The sequence below is a fragment of the Sus scrofa genome, chromosome 7 (assembly GCF_000003025.6).
Source record: "Sus scrofa isolate TJ Tabasco breed Duroc chromosome 7, Sscrofa11.1, whole genome shotgun sequence".
Lineage (NCBI taxonomy): Eukaryota > Metazoa > Chordata > Mammalia > Artiodactyla > Suidae > Sus > Sus scrofa.
The window spans coordinates 103,337,892-103,355,231 of record NC_010449.5 but is presented as its reverse complement, the minus strand read 5'-3'; the positions used below and the strand labels follow the sequence as shown (position 1 = coordinate 103,355,231).

General features: G+C 37.5%; 1 protein-coding gene and 1 long non-coding RNA gene across 14 annotated transcripts in view; one reads left to right on the top strand and one right to left on the bottom strand.

Annotated features, from left to right (window-relative positions):
* Window positions 1-9,254, top strand: part of CEP128 (centrosomal protein 128) — a 414,346-nt gene extending 405,092 nt beyond the window's left edge. For 12 of the 13 annotated variants that reach the window (XM_021099567.1, XM_021099565.1, XM_021099569.1 and 9 more), the window contains 3 exons: window positions 1,221-1,329; window positions 7,387-7,503; window positions 8,130-9,254. In XM_021099567.1, coding sequence (XP_020955226.1) covers window positions 1,221-1,329; window positions 7,387-7,503; window positions 8,130-8,257 — 354 coding nt within the window. In that variant the 3' untranslated portion in view covers window positions 8,258-9,254. The remainder of the gene's footprint in view (window positions 1-1,220; window positions 1,330-7,386; window positions 7,504-8,129) is intronic. The other variant, XM_021099564.1, reaches the window with a different exon arrangement.
* LOC100157061 lies at window positions 3,337-8,231 on the bottom strand. The gene is made up of 3 exons (XR_002346021.1): window positions 8,122-8,231; window positions 6,470-6,546; window positions 3,337-4,626 (listed from the first exon to the last, which is right to left on the bottom strand). It is a non-coding gene; the product is annotated as an uncharacterized LOC100157061 (long non-coding RNA).

Genomic DNA, 17,340 nt, shown 5'->3' with positions numbered 1-17,340 from the left:
ACCCCACTCCCCTCTGCCCTCTCCTGCTCCTCCATACCTCCCACTTTTCCTTCCACCAGCTATGAGTTTTCACTGGGCTGATTCATTAATTAATATTTAGCATTCAAATGTTGCCTTAAATATCACCTCCCAAAGGGGACTTCTCTGGACCTCACTAAATGTAGTTCTTCCTATTATTTCCTATTCTTCTTCTTATAGCTCATGTCATGTTTTTAACTATATTGTGTTTTGTATCATTTATTTAATGCCTTTCTCTCCTGCAGTCCTGAATATTTTGTCATCACATACCCTAATGTTTTATTCACTCTTTGACTGAGACATAGTAGTTGCCAAATAAGTGGTTGCTGAATGAATGAGTTCAAGAAAGAAAAAATGTAATACAGTAAATATAAAACATTTAAGAGAAAAAACTTCAATTTTTAATATTTAGCAAGGAAAAGTATATTAAAGCATCTGTTTTTTAACTGATTTAGTTAGTAAAATTATTCAAAGACATAATTCCCTAATTCCCTTTTTCAGCTGAGATTTGGGAAAAAGGACACATTCACACAATCCTTGAGGAAAGGGACCTTTTTCTGTATTCATTTTTATGTATAAATATTTGTCGAATGAGTAAGAATATTTTCATAATCATTATGGAAAGAAGTCGAGGTAAATGTATTTAAAAACATCAACTTGTTTTTATTAACCGAGTATTTCCAACCAAGAATTTGTCATAAGGAATAGTCCTAAATATGGGAAAGATTATATATTTAAAGATATTCCTCACAGTGTTATTTATAAGAATAAAACATTGGAAACCACCTAAATGCCCAGAAAAGTAATAGCTGAGTAAAGCATTGTATATTCACTAGACAGAATATGAGTAACATATAAGCTAAAGGTTAATAAAATGACCTTAAAAATGTTTATATTATTAAATGTAAATAAATGAAGAACACAAAGTTTTACAGCAGTGCTTACAAGGTCAATCCATTGGAAAAAAGACTGGAAAGAAATAAGTAATGCTGTTACAGATATGGGTGATTTCCATCTTTTTTTCGTATTTTCTTTAACATCCATAGATTTTATTTTGTACAAGGATTGTAGTTATATTAAGTTGTGGTATAACTAACACAGTTTGTGTCTTGAGGTTTGACTTTATTTTCAGTACATTAAGTGAATCCAGATACTTTCATCTTGCAATCATTTGAACTGAAAGGCTGTGCTCTCTTTTTTAGGATGACAGAGACTTTGTGGAACGTTCCCATGCTCATGGGTTAGATCAGTCATCCTCTTGGCAGGATCATAGTCACTTCCTGTCTAGTCCACGATTTTCTCACTTGAACTGTAAGTAATGATGTCCTGTACCTGTTATTAAATTGGATTTAAGAAAATGCAACTCATGGAAAGATTAAAGTGTAAAGGCCAGTACATGGTAGTAATATTCATGTTGTAAGTTTGAAAATATTTTCATGATGAGTCAGAGAAATATGCCCAAGTACATTTATAGTATTACCCAATTTACTAAAAATATATGAAATCCCTTCTTTTTTAGACCTTACACTTCTCATAAAAATTTAAAATGAATCACCCAAAGTAATAATTTTTTTTCCAAAGTAATAATCTTAATTAAGAAATTTTTTTGTATGTAGAGATTTCTGGTAATGTGGATGAGTAGGTAAGGAATTTAGATGGTATTGTAATAAAATTCAAGCCATCAGAAAGAAAATCTTCGCATGGAACTATTCAAAATACCTAATTTTGTGCAAAGGATAAGGATACAATTCACACTTGATTTCATTCTGTGAATACACTGTAAATGTTGATAAAATTTCATCAACATCAACAAGGTGTGAGTCTGCTCACCCAGGATACCTAATCTCCCATCCTTTATGCTTCACCTTGGGTGTAATGTCTTTAAAGGAGCCTTTAGAACTCACAGTTTTAAGTATGGTTTCTGTTATGAGTGCCCACCATGCATTATAATTTTCCTTTAAAACTTTCCTCAGAGTAATTATGGAATTATTTGTTATTTGAGTGACATTTTCTTTACTGATTATCTTCATCGAAGAGTGAACTTCATGGTGATAGGAGCTATGTCTGTTTTACACAACACTGTTTCTTCTGCATCCTGGTAGAACTTAGTATATAGTAAATGCTCAGTTAATGTTAGATGAATGAGCGTATGAGTTTTTAATTTTTAAGTCCACTTTTATCCAAACAACTGGGGACTCAAATGTTAATAGATCTTATTTAGATAATCATTTAGCTCTTCACTTTTCTGTGGGCATAGAGTTTGTACATTCGGTTTGACAACACTGTCATTTAAAATAGCTAGGTTGCTATGAAACAAAATATGAAAATTGGCCACAAAGAAGTAGGTCAAATCCAAAAATGATAACTCTCATTTTTGCTGATTTATATTCATGGATTCATTGAATAAATATTTATCAGTTCCCAATAAATGATTTGGTTTCCATGATATCATGATTATTTTATTCCAAAAGCTAAGCATTTCCCTTCCCCATCCTAACCATTCTACCAAGTGATTTTTATATACCCTCATAAACCCTCTGGTATTCTAATCTGGTAACCACCCTTCAATATAGATCATATCTCAGATGGGTTATGGTACCTCAGAATTTGGTATACACATAGATAAAATTTTTATTTTTTGTATTAAGCAATGAAAAAATTTCCTCAGTTCTGTTTGATGTATGTGAACATGGAAGAAGAGGGTTCACATAGAGCCTAATCAAACATCATGGTATCCCATTCACTAAGACTTTTAAGAGCCTGGAAAAAAACCACACCATGATATGAGCACAGAGAGGTCATTGTGCTACTAGCACTCAATTTTGCCATTATGACTTCTGTAAGGCTCTCTAGAAAGGTACCCAGAAGAAAATGGTTAGAAGACTTTAAGGGGAAAACATCAAAATTTTTAGAATTTTATTTAATATTATGACAGGCAATAAAAGAAACTGTATTCACTTTTCACTCAGTGGTGTTTCGTAACTAGCTATGATCATTTCTCTAAGTTATAGTACTCACAGGCTATTATAGGTTTCTGTATAAACACACTGGCTCAAAAAGAAATTTAAATAAGTGTAGGAAAACATATCATTGAGAACATAATTTGAATAAGAAAATACTTATTATAGTCTTTTTTTGTCTTTTTGCCATTTCTTGGGCCTCTTCCGCAGCATATGGAGGTTCTCAGGCTAGGGGTCCAATCGGAGCTGTAGCCGCCAGCCTACAGTCAGAGCCACAGCAACGCAGGATCCGAGCTGAGTCTGCAACCTACACCACAGCTCACGGCAACGCCGGATCGTTAACCCACTGAGCAAGGGCAGGGATTGAACCCGCAACCTAGTCGGATTCGTTAACCACTGCGCCACGACGGGAACTCCACTCTTCTCCATTTTGACAAGTTTTATTATTTTCCTCCCATACTACCTACCTCCACATTTTCAAGGATACCTTAAAAAGTTTAATCACATGTACCTGTTAATCATTTTATATGATTGAATAAACCTATTTCTAGAAATAATATTTATTTGCTTTTCTGAAGAACATTGAATTTTCTATGTTTTTCATGATGCAGTATTTTGGAAATAATTTGGATCACCTTGAATATTTCTCCATTTTTGTAGCACAGTTTCAGCTTAGTTAGAGAAATTGTCTGTAATTTTTTTTGAACCTCCAAAATTAAAAAGGAGATTTGTCAAGATCAACAGAGAAAAATGGAGTCTAGAGTAAATTGATAATACAGGGAATAGATGATGTTTTAAAAATATCATTCATTCTCTCAGAGACATGAGAAAATAGTGGATGTAGTAAAAGTAAGAGCAAGATGCTATGAAAAAGGAACATAGGATAAGAGGTCTCAGAAATTTAAAATGTGATGAACTAGAAAGGTAGAACACAAAGATGAGAAAATTACAAAGAAAGTAGAAGATAAAAGAAAGAATGAGACAATAGGAGATAAGAGATTATAAGATATTCAAATAATCAAGAATGACAGTACCCAATTAGTGGGAGTCCTGGAACAAAGAAAACAGAACAAAGACCAGAAACAGGCAGATGACTGGCCACCCAACAAGTAGCTGTTGCCTAGCGGTCATCCTGAGATTTTTCTTCCCCCTCTTCTTGTGGGATAGATGCTGATTGTTCTTGGATTCCAGGCCTTCTTCTGTTGGTTTCAGTTCTTTCTTTTATGGGAGCACATCCAAGAATGGGAGGCAAATGTTTTCAGTTTTTGTTTTACTTCCATTCCCATCTAACTGAGACTTTGGCTGGCTATAAAGTTCTAGGTTAAAAAGGACTTTCCTTCTGAAGCACAATTTTCTTCCAAAATCCAGTATTGCTATTGAAAAACCTTGTGTCTTTTTGTTTAGACTCCCATTCCTTTGAACTGATCCTTTTTACCACCACTAGCCCCTCCCTCCCCCCCGACCCCCCAGCAACTTTCAGAATTGTCCCTTTAACCCCAGTGAGTTTTGTGACCCCCTACCTGCAGGTCTTGTTTCATTCACTTTTCTAACTATTTGCTTGGAGGTGGAGGAGGCTTTTAATCTGGATACTTGTGTTCTTCAGTTCTCTCATGGTGAAGGAAGAAAGAAAACATTCCATCAGGAAAACCTTTAGGAAATAAATAACTGATTATTTGATTCCTTTGAACACTTAGAAAAATTACTAATAGACATGTGACAGGTCTAATTGAGCTATTAGAAACAATTGAGAATGATCATAGAGAAAGAGTAAATAAAAAACAAAAACAAAAACATGGGTCAATGAATAACGCCAGGGGAAAAATGAGCACCAAAAAAAAAAAAATTATCCTAGTAGACCTATTAGGTTTGTGTGAGCCATATTTACATAGTCCATAATAATATATTCACTAATGACATAACTAGAAGTCCAGTTGTAACTATATTAAGAGGATGGGGTCGAGGGGAAGTAGATGGGTGTGGATAAATCTAAAAATGATAAATCAGAAAATAGCAATATAAGCTTCTTTTTCTTACAAAAATTGAAATAAATACAGGAAATAAAGCTAAAAGAGTTGATTGTGGTTGACTCCAGGGGGGCAGGAGTGTGGGATTGGGATGGGTGGGGCAAGAGACTGCAGTCTTTCTGTGTAGCCCTTTGGTGCCACCTGATATGTGTATGTGTATATGCTTTGGCTAAAAAGGATCTTATAAAAATAAAATGCTACTAAGAAAACCCCAGCTTTTATGTCTAACTAGCAAGTGCTGGATTTTCTTGTTAACTTCTGAATGAAGCATGAAAGCTGGGGGTTGGAGTTTAGAGCAGTGGAGACCTGTATGGAGACCTGGGGTGTAACTGAGATGCTGAGGCAGACCCGAGTTTTATGAGCCCACAGAAAGGGCTCCTTCTTCCTCAAGTTGGGATTGGTGCTGGATGAGGCCCTTTTGTCTGTGCTGTTGCTGCAAAGACATTCATTCTGCTGACTTAGGGGCCCTGTCAAAACTGTGACCAAACCAAAGCGTAGAATCACTGACCGTGGAAAAAACAAAGGAAATTGGGAAATACTGCATAATTTGTGGTCTCTGAAGTGATCCAGCATTAATGAAAGTTTGTTTTAAGTAGTAATTTATGTCAGCTTTGTGTAGTTCAGGTCAATTCAAGAAAAGGTGGATTCCTTCTGCCAGGAAGAAGGGAAGAAATGTATAAATTGTAAGTTTATATTACCATTGGAAATGGGAACAGAGAAATCCATTATTTAGAGCCATGATTACTACCAAATTTATCCTGGCTGGCTGGATGCTATGGCTGTGATTCAGGACACTCTTTTAGAGGGCTTGGATTCCATTACCTGCAGCCCGTAGACAGTGGGGGCTTAGTAAGAGAGACTCATAATGCTAGCTTTTGAAACTGTCATTTTTACTTTTTCTAAGTAGTGACTGACCACTGGTCTCCATGTATAGCTCCTTTTAGGCTAAAGGAACACAACTTCAGGACAGGGCCTTCACTCCTGGGGCCGAGATCAGACTGGATTTGAATGCGGTCTGGAGTAAACCGATGACTTTTCGAAATCTTGATCGAGTTCTTTGAGATTCAAATGCTAAATGTTTGTGGAGTTGGTATCTACATAAACTCAGTTTTAAAAATAAACACAGATTGCAATTTTTCTGTAACTCTAACAATGTTGTAAGTAAAGTTTAAATAAATAAATAAATAATCCCCCCCAAAATGGACTGTGATTTTTCATGGGGGAAAATGTTATCTGCGGATTACTATAGGAATTGCAAGCGAATCCTACATATTAATTTAACTTAGTATTTGTGGAAAACCAAACAATAAAAGTTACTAAAAAGAACTTTTTTCACATCCGTATCTCAGATTACATTGCTATGAAAAGAAAAGTTAGTATTCTTAATTTGTGCTTTGAGGTTTCTTTAGTGGGAATTTAAGTCCCTTAGATTAAAAAAAAAAAATTATCCACAGCGAGAACACATACTTTTCACTTCTGTGCTGTACCTCAGGATCCTCCCTGGCTAACTGAATAGATGCTTCATATGTGGTCCATCCTCAAACCTGTAGAATCAAATGAAAGAGGTTTATAGCAATTAAAATGTTGGGGTACTAATAAGGTAAAATCATTTCTTGTCCTTTATAGGATTTCTTTCATGAAAGCGCAACCTTTCTGTCTCTCCATTTTATAGGTTCGCTTTATGTGATAGTGTTTTTTTCACTGACAGTTAGGTGTCAGATATTAATAATTGAGTTCTGATTATTACAATTTGACAAGGTATATACTCTCTAAGCGCCTTCTAGAAAGTAGCTAGAAAATCCCCAAATGAATATCTTTTTTCAGTCCCTTAAGTATATTTACTTGTTCCAGCAAGGTTTAAGAGGCTATGCACAAGGCTCTCTGTTTGGCTCTGGGGGTGGGGTGGGGATAGAGTAGTGACCAAGAAGGAAAGGTCACCTCATCTTATGAAAGAAATGGATAGAAGGCAATAAACAAAGTGGTGACAGGTGCTATAAAGGTGAAATAATAGAAAGTACATGGACCAGGACTTTATATTAGTGATCAGGAGGTTACAACTGAGCTGAAACCTGAATGGTAAGAAGAACCAGCTGAGTTAAAATTGGGTGGGAAGAGTTTCCCTAATAGAGGGAGCAGTACGTGCAAAGCCTCCCGAGGAGTGGGTGGAAGGAACACTGACCAGGGAGAAAAAAGGGAGCGTTGGAAGAGAGAGAGGGAGGGAGGGAGGGCGTGACTGAGAGAGAATGGTAGATGAGGTCCCTGTGGAGCCTCTTCAGCTGCCATCAGATTTTGGATTTTATTCTCGGTTCACTGGGAGGCCACTGGTCGGGTAGGGGTAGGGGGTGTTAGTGCAGGACAATGACATAATCTGATTTACTTTTTAGATAATTCTGGTGTGTGGAGAAAGGGGCAAGAAGAAAACAGGAAGAGAGAAAATGGCTTGGACTGGGATGATGGTAATGCAGACGGTGTGAAGCAGAAGGACTGCAGCGAACTGGGAGGTAAAAATCCTCAGATTTTAACTACTCTTAAATCAGATGGAAAAGAAAAATCAATCACTCAATCAATTGATGAATCAATCAGATGGGTGGAACAGGCAGGCCAAAGGGAGGAAGGAACCCACGTTTGAGAAATCGGGTGGATGAGTATCATTTTCTACGATGAAGAAGATTAAGGGATAAGCCGGTATCAGAGATTAGAAATCCAGGTGGGAGGATTTCATATAGATAGTTGGATTTAGGCATCTGGAGCTCAGAAAAGAGGTGAGCAGTAGCAGAAAAACAAGCAGATTTAGTCTCAGTTTCCCATTGCGTATAAAAGAAGATTCTATAAAAAGGAGATTCTTAAGATTGCTACCTCTAAAATTCTGTGTCACAATATCATTATATACTGACCAAATACACTTCTTTCACCCTCACTCTTCAAATGCAAAGCAAACAAGATTAAATCACATATATGTGCTTTTTTAAAAAGATAGTAAACTAATTACTTTATTCCTACATTAAAGGTCTGTTAGTCCATGTAAAGTTTACAGAGAACTAGATAAAGTGATGACTGAACAGTTTTGTCAGCCCAGGACTTATATTCATCTAGGTTTATTTTTTTCTCTTTTCTCCTACCTTGCCAGCATTTACCCAAAGAACAGTTGCTCCAGATTCACCATTAATCATGGAAGATGCCACAGATTTATTGATGGATGGGACAAGTCCACAATCCAAAAAGGAGGAATCCGAAAGCAAAAAGAGCAAAATGTAATTAGTTGCTTTGCAAATAACAGCATATGTATCCCTGCCATAGTTTGGCCCAGATCGTCTAGCGGACGTTCTGCAGCTTCTGTTCTTTGGCATTGTCAGACACTGACTAAAGTAACAGTGCAGTTGGTCTTTGTGGATGATAAAAGTTCAACCAATCCAAATAATGTCAGCTCGTGAATGACATGCAGCTAACCTACTGGCAACTTAAACCCGAAGAGAAAGAATGATATTTTTCACTTTGCATTTTACTTTTTCAAGTGTGGTCGGTCACATTTTTCTGACCAAAATTTGGATTTATAATTGAGGTTTTTCAAAAATGACTGGCTTAAAAGGAGGAAAATGAGTTCTCCTTGAGGCAGAAGTTGCCAGCACTTTAAATTCAGGGAGCATTTATGTACAATTGATTTTTTTTCCCCTATGCTTTCTCCCTCATCAATTATCATGTGTTATAACATGTCATGGAGATATGCATATATAATATTAGACAGTCCACTTTATAAATGCTCAGGATTGTTACATCCATCATCTCAGCAAACTATTACTACATTCAATATCTTAACATTATTTCCAATCATCCATTTTTTATAGCCATAAAGAATTTACAAATGTCATCCGCATTGTAGAGCTCTAAAGAATTCATAGCACAATTTATTTCTTTGTCTTTTTGTGGCCAAATATCCCACTGTGACCACACTGGTCATATCCTGGACCATCCTCGGTTTACTCGGACAAAAATCACAGCACCAAATCCTCTGTCCATGAGATTTATTTGCCAAGAGTTCTGGTATAATTCAGTACCATCTACCTACTTTTAGCATCTCAGCTTTCTCAACATGAAAGGTTTTTTTTAAGAATTTCTTCCCTTTACTTTCTGATCTATCAGTGGAGAAAGATTTCTGTTCAATGCTAAATATTATTAAACATCCAGGAACTAAATCCTGCTGGAAAATGATGAAAACATTTTGAACAGAGACAAGGACAATAAAGTAATACCTTTATAATGTGTGTTACATTTGTGTTTGTTAAAATCTACTTGCTTTTTAGATTTCTCATATTTCATAAAGGTGCTTCTATTTCTACTCAAGGTATGTTTTCCTAACTTACCATATGTGAATTTTCAGAAGAAATAGCATTTTTCATGAACTTGAATGCAACAGCTACTACAGAAGATAAAGGTGTTTTATTTGAAATATTTACCAAATATGATCTGTATAACCTCTGATAGTACAGCCATATGTTATCATATATTCATTCCAAAAACCTTTTATTGGGTTTCCACTATAGGCCAGTCATTGTATTAAGAAGACAAAAAGAGACCTATCAACAGGCGTGCATATCTCAAAGTTTGTTTGGCATTAGGAATTACAGGAAAAACGAATGATGTGTTCAGCCTAGCTGGCGAAATTCTGGAAGAGACAGCATTAAGCCATTTCTTGTCTGACCTCAGGACTTCCAGTACTGGAATGAGCACTAGAGGTTTTAGTGGGAGTTGGCCTTTTTTAAGGAGCAGCATATAGCCCTACTATATCACTCTTTAGTAATACCTGGGATATCAAGAACTTATGTCAGCATTTTCATGGATGCTTTGACCATTACCATAATATTTTATTTCCTTGGACCTAAATGACTTAACTAGGAAGAAAATAAGAGAAAGATTAACAGGTTTTATTTAAATCTTATGGCTAAAGGTTAGATATGTTTTCCTTTAACATGTTGATAGGAACTTCACACAGCCCATTCTGTTTAATAGGAACTGATCTAAAGCATGTGTCTGCAGTCATTAGAAAAAAAAAAATGACCTCAGGCCAGTTAGGCCTAAAAGTTGAAGGTAACTCAGATTATATACTTGGAAAATCCTTGAAAACATGTAGGCTGATTATTTTATAAGAGAATGGAGAGGGATTTATGAAAGACCTTTTTTAATCTGAAAGAAAAAGTCATTATATCATATTATTGAAGGCCCAGTGCTACTGCTGGATTGATGAAAGTGTCTCACTTTAAATAGGGAACACACAAGAACTTCAAAAGCAAAGTCAACTTTTTGTGAGCAACAATTAAGTCAAAATTCCTTGTCCCTGTGCTTATATGAAATAAAATCAAAGACTCCTCTTCTCTGAGAATTTTTCCTATCTCTTGCAGTCAGCATAAGCTTGAGTTGGAAATCAAAAGGAATCCTAAGGAAATACTAATAGCTTGATTTGTACATTTCAAAGCCAGCCAACTCTTTTTCTTTCCCCTTTACTCACCCCTTTGGCAGGATTACGGGTGATACCAGCCCCACTTGAGCTGGGGCTGGTCAGCCATGTTGCTTGTAGCACTAAAACATTGGAAGGGATAAACCCTATTCTTGAAATGATCCAGGCCCAAGACTTAATTGGAAGGTTGACCTTTTTGGTTGAATAGTTTTGATTCTTCTGGCCATCTTTTTCCCTAAACACACTAAACTTCCATTGAAGTTACTGAAGGCCGCAAAGGGGAGAAGCGCAGCTGGGAGAAATCTGGGTTAATGTTTTTCCCATTGGCTAAGGTCATTATTATTTCCTTGACTAACTTCTGATTTGAAGGTTGGAAACTGGTTGGTTATATAACGTTGTATGCACCCAGTTTCTGAGAATCACCAATTTTCCTTCTTGTTATAGTTTACATATTTTCAGTAATAAAGAGATAAAATCTGTAGCTTAACAAAATAGTGCACATAAGGCACTTGGATTTAAAGGCTATGTGTATAAAAAGTGTGTACTTACTTAGCTAAGAAAACAATTTAGCCTATTTTTCTTCATTTTCCTTCTTTCATCTGTGGTTAATGCATGAGGCTTGAGTCAGTGGTATGTAAAGTGTATTTAGAATGACAGTAATTGTTATATTTTCTTAAATCTGTATTGAATCTTATGGTTAATTAACAAATAATGTTTTATGAAGGACCAAATTCTTAAATACAATTAGTTAATGTATTTACTTTGCAAATCCCTTTTTAGGAATGGGCAAATATCTCAAATTATTTTACTCAAGATTTTGTACTCTAAACCCAACTACACATCATATGGGAGCCAAGAATGTGAATGATCGTTGAGTATGTTATTTCTTTTCCAAGGTTCTTACACCCCCTCCTCAAACTGTCCCAATATTTTCCCTCAATTTAAAGCAAAACAAAAAATTTGTGATTTTCATGGCCTTCAAATGAGGAAGCTGTCCTCACGAAAGCATCTGGTTTTCTTGGATCAAAACTAAACCATGAACCTCAAGCTGGAAAGTAAATTTGGGAAAGTTTGTATATAAAGTAATTTCATGCTCTGAAGTATGATATAAAAATAGTTACATCTTTCAACTTTTAAGTTCTCAAATGTTTAGCAATAAAAACATATCAGCTTATCCCTACTTGAGAAAAGAAATTTAAACCATGAAAGCTTCCATTTAGTTTCATTTCCGTTCGAAACACGACACATCTAATTTAAGGCTAGGAGAAATGCTTACATCCTGAAGCACAACTTTAGATTCTTAGACCCCCCAAAATTTCAGAGAATTCCCCCCCTTTTTTTTAAATTAAAGTATAGTTGATTTACAATGTTGTGCCAATTGCCAGGCTTTTGATTAGTAACAATGTACATGAATCTCCTCTGGAGAAACAAGCCAAATCTTCAAGTTCTAACCTCAATTATCCCCACCTTATCCTCTCCTGCTCTATCTACACCTGTGCCCACATCCTACCCAGACCGAATCAGACCCTACTGTCGACCTTCGAAGTCCTGTGATGTCTCTACAACCTGCAACAACAAAGGGGCTGGCTGATTTGGGTTTGTAGCATCTTCATGTCTTTCAAGACCAGTCAATTAAGAAAAGGGTTTGAGGAGTTCCTGTCGTGGACGCAGTGGTTAACGAATCCGACTAGGAACCATGAGGTTGTGGGTTCGGTCCCTGCCCTTGCTCAGTGGGTTAACGATCTGGCGTTGCCGTGAGCTGTGGTGTAGGTTGCAGACACGGCTCGGATCCCACGTTGCTGTGGCTCTGGCGTAGGCCGTTGGCTACAGCTCCGATTCGACCCCTAGCCTGGGAACCTCCATATGCCACGGGAGCGGCCCAAAGAAATAGCAAAAAAAAAAAAAAAAAAAAAAAAGAAAAAAAAGAAAAAAAAAGAAAAGGGTTTGAATGTCTTATGTCTTTGACTACTGTCATGGTTGAAAAGCTCAGGACTATTTCTGTGACTGGGTATCTTATATAAATGACATTTGCAGAAGTATAGGTGCTGCCTTGCTCTCTGCAGGAGTATATCAGATTTCTAAACATAGCAGCATGTTAGTTACCTTTCAGGAGGATAGTGGAAACAATTTGATCATCTCCACCTTTCAAAATGAAGACCTTATGCTTTTGAGCATACAGGTGGGATGAAATGGTACTGCAGTCAAAATAGAGCCACACAACATTTGTCACTTGTAAATCTCACAATAACTTGCCATGTTTGAAAGTGTCGACATTGCATACTTGTCATTCCCTGGAATGAATGCTTTGTTTTTCTCAAACTGGCAGTTGCTGGACATTCACGCCCAGACTATCTTCTATCATCTCTCCATAGATCCTCATGACTTGACACCCTCTCATTTTTTATTTTCTGGTAAAACATTTTGACTGGCATTATTTAAATAAAAACAAAAGTTACCACTTATCCTTGAATATTGGAGCTCTGTGTCATCTTAGCTGTAAGTTTGACTGGAAATAAAAGATCAGAATACTGGCTTGAAGCAATATTTTTTTAAACAAAATTAGTGGATATTAAACTACCAACAGTTCAGATGTTATAATTTAAAAGGAAATAGCTTACTCTGAAGGAAAAGAGGATAATGTTATATGCTCATTAGTCACTAATTGACAGTCTCTTAAATTCTGACTTAATATTTTTTAAAAATCATACTTTTTTTTTTTTTTTTTTTTTTTTTTTCTATTTTCTTTTAGGACCTCATGTGCAGCATATGGAAGTTCCCAGGCTAGGGGTTAAATCAGAGCTGTAGCTGCCAGCCCATGCCACAGCCACAGCAACGCAGGATCCCAGCCACATCTGCAACCTACACCACAGCTCACAGCAACAACAGACCCTCCATAACCCACTGAGCAAGGCCAGGGGTAGAACCCATGTCCTAAAAGATGCTAGTCTGGTTTGTTACAGCTGAGCCACAACTGAATCTCCAAAAAAATCATAATTTTAAAAAAGTATTAGCAATCTCCAGAGTCAGTTGGCATCAAGGGTTCTTCTGCCCAGTATCCTTCAGACCAATAGAAGGAGACCAAGTTCAGTTCATATGCAAAGGAAAGCTTTATTCTTTGATAAGACAACGGAGAGGCGTGAGTACCTGCTCCAGGGCAGCGCTTTCGAAGAGCGCTCCTGCCCCGCTGTGGGCGCGGCTATTGGCGGTGCAGGCGCATGCGCTTCTGCTCCAGCTCCCAGAATCTCTGGGCTTGGCCTGCCGCCGCCATCTTGAGTTTCAGTGCTGTGCGCATCGCCTCGGCACAGGGTCTGCTGACAGTCAAGCTGAGATACCGGCACAGCATTTGGCATTGGGAACTCTGGTCTGCAGCACCGGCTGTGATGCCTCTGCGCGTGGTACCCAGCAAGCAAGTAAGACCAGACTACGCACTGGGGAAAAAAAAAAAAAGGTTAGACTGTATTTTATTACCCAGATTCTATTTTTATTTCCCAGCTTCTATTTTTATTTCCTCAGAGTTGTTAATAGGTTTTGCTGGTAAGGACACGGTACATCTAACGTTTATAGTATGAGGTGGGAGTTCCTGGCGTGGCTCAGTGGTTAACGAATCCGACTAGGAACTGTGAGGTTTCGGGTTCAATCACTGGCCTCGCTCAGTGGGTTAAGGGTCTGGTGTTGCCCTGACCTGTGGTGTAGGTTGCAGACGGGACTTGGATCCCGCGTCGTTCTGGCTCTGGCTTAGGCCGGTGGCTACAGCTCCGATTAGATCCCTAGCTTGGGAACCTCTGTGTGCCACGGGTGTGGCCTTAGAGAAGACAATAAATAAATAAATAGTATAAGGTTTTCCATCAAATTACAGTTTCTTTTTTTTTTTTTTCCTTAGCAAATGTTTCAATTTAGAGTCAGGTGTATTTCTGAATCATTTGAAGCCACCAAGAACTCAAGTGGCTTTTAAAAGCCCAAAGACTTGGCCAATAGTGTAAAAATTTATACTTCATCTCTTTGTCCTTGAAATACTATATTTCACTGGAAATATTTTCTCCCTCTGATGTCTCTTATTTCTTTGACTGGGATCCATAGTCATTTGCTCGAGGATCTCTGGAAGGAGCTTTATGTCCTTGATTTGGGCCAACTTGTGGACTTGAGTCATGCTCACTTGTCCTGTGTGTGCCTTTCAAGAAAGATATCAGGTTTCTAATGACACCATAGTTAGTGAGATGAACACATGAATCACTTCAATTATTCTCGAAGGATGTGGGTTGGTCTGTTAACCAGGTGTGAAAGGCTTCTCTTGGTAAAAGAAGATTGTTTCTCCTCCTCATTGTGTGATGATGCACAGCTGGTTTTTATATCAAAGCTGTCATATTTTTTGTTGTTGTTGGCGGCCATGACCATGACCTGTCGGAGTTCCCAGGCTAGGAACAGCAGCATTGTCCTAGCCACAGCAGCGACAATGCCGAATCCTAACTGCTAGGCCCCCAGAGAACTGACACAGCTGGTTTTTAAAACGTTGTTTACAGGCACTTCATTTATCAAGACAACCTATTTCTATCACTTTTTACCTGAAAGCCAGAAGAGCATTTCCCAAAATATGTGTCATGTTGCACATAGAGGATTTAAAATCTAAATTTCTAATGTACCCCCTCTACAAAATACTTTTTTTCTTTTCAGTTCTTGAAGCCAGCTATTATCAGATAACACTGCCTAATGCTCGTTCAGTGTTATCCCTAGGGTAGTGGTAATGCTAGTTTAGATTCTGTTTGTCCATTATTGCTGAGCACTTAGCTGGATAAGGGAACGAAGGATGGCAGGAGTTCTGTAAAATGATATGAACACAGAGGAAGCTAGGTTGCCTTCAACAGCACACATTTTAAACTGTTTACTTGAAAGAAAAAAAAAAAAAAACTGCAGTAGCACTCTGTCCTTTATCTGATGCAGAGTCCTGGAAAGCAGCGATGGGAAAAGTCGTGTTGAACCTGATGTGCACTATAAAGTCATATTTCTGTTGATAGTTACACTAATCCTTAATGTTCTTTATGGACTGCTTGCTGCGGCAGTTTGGATTAGGATGCAAAGTGGGCTTATTTCAGATATTTTTCAGTCTGGGTACCCTGTGTTTATCTGTCATTTTTTATTTTCATTTAATTTGTTGTGTTAAGCATGCCATGAGTAAAGATATAGGTGTGATTTATGGCTCAGTTTTTTGAAAACTTCCCACTGTACTGAACCTCAAGGTGTCAGTTACCAGAAATCAAGCAGCCACCGCAGAAAAGCTATCTAACATGATGGCTTTGGGGAAGTCAGGCAGTTAAAAGAAGTTTGGAGAAATTTAGGGACTTTTGCCTTTTTTTTCTCCTCTGAGCTGAACAAAATAGATGCATCAATTCTAATGAGGAACTTCCTGCCCAGAGTCAGTGGCAGAGCAGCCTCCTCCCAACAGCTGCAAGCTTGAAAGACCTCATGCTGCTGGCCAAGGTTCATTCTGTGCTTTGCCTGAGACCACAGCCAGTAAAGCCAGTGTGTACCGTGGAAAGAGTTTTCCACTTCCATTGGAGAAGCCTTTTGTGAGGTTAGTTTGACTGTTCCAAATTAACAGTGGTGGTCATTGCTCATTTCTAAATTTTAACTGCATGTAAACCTACTGATTAGATTTCATTGAGGACAAATCATAGTTTTCTGTGAGGTAAATACATATCCTTTTGTTCAGTATTCCTTAAAACACTGGTTTTCAAAGTGTATCCCCAAACCAGCTGTATCAGCAGCACCTGGTAGCTTGTTAGAACTACAGATTTTCCATCTCCAGACCTAAGGATTCAGAAACTCTGGAGGTGAGGCAAGTCTTCTAGGTGACTGATGAATGCTCAAATTCAAGAGCCATGCCTTAAAGTTCAAGAGCCATTTGATTATAGCCTTTTCTGAATTTTAGTGTCTATCCCCAAACAAGAACAAAAACGAAACCAAACTAAAAAAAAAAAAAAGTTTCTTTTATTTTCCAGATGATGTGCAAGGGATCCCTAATAAAATGTGGCTTCTAATAATATATGTTCTCCCACTTATCCAAACTATGACTCCAAGCCCCTGAGTGACCCAGGTGAAGGACTTAAAGCAGTTTGCTAAGTTGCTTGATTTACTAGTAGAGGTCACTTCCCCACCTGCTGTACTAATAGGCTTCTATTACCCAGAACTCTTCAACCATTCACCAGTATTGTCATCAGGCATCCAATTAAATCAGGACCTACAGGTGTAGCTCTTCTCTCTGGTTTGGAGAGCAAACTAGTGTTTCACTGTCAAAAGGGTATTAGCCTCTTTGGGGCCTAATTTTAATCCTCTTTCCTTCTAGGAACTTGAGAGCAGTGTGACTTGGGGCATTGGTTCTGCATTATCATTTCGCATGTAATTTCAGTTTTTCTTGCAATACCAGGGGCTCACAGTCTTCCACTGTGTTTCAGAGTAACACTTCCAGACTCTGACATTGTAACCTTCGAAAGATTTTGATTTAATGACTGTTGAACATTTAGGTCTCATCCACCTTTTCCTCACTGTCTACAGCAGATCAGGGATTTATGTACCATTCCATCTCTGTCCTTGAAAGACTCATAATTAATGGCCATATACAGTTTATCTTGGCCTTTTATCTTACATTTTATACCTCCCTTTCTGTATCATTGATAATTTGAGCTTTTGTTTGAAATTAAGTTGCTTTCCGTTCCCCTTATTTACTTAGGAATGGACTAAATCAAAATCTGTACAGAATTCTCCAATTCTAAATTACCTTAACTAAACTTTTTAAAGAACTTCTTCTGTTTTTGAACACTTTATTTAAATATTACACTCTGCCATACATCAAAGAAAGTATGTGTTTCCGTCAGGGTGCTTATTTTTTGAGCAACTG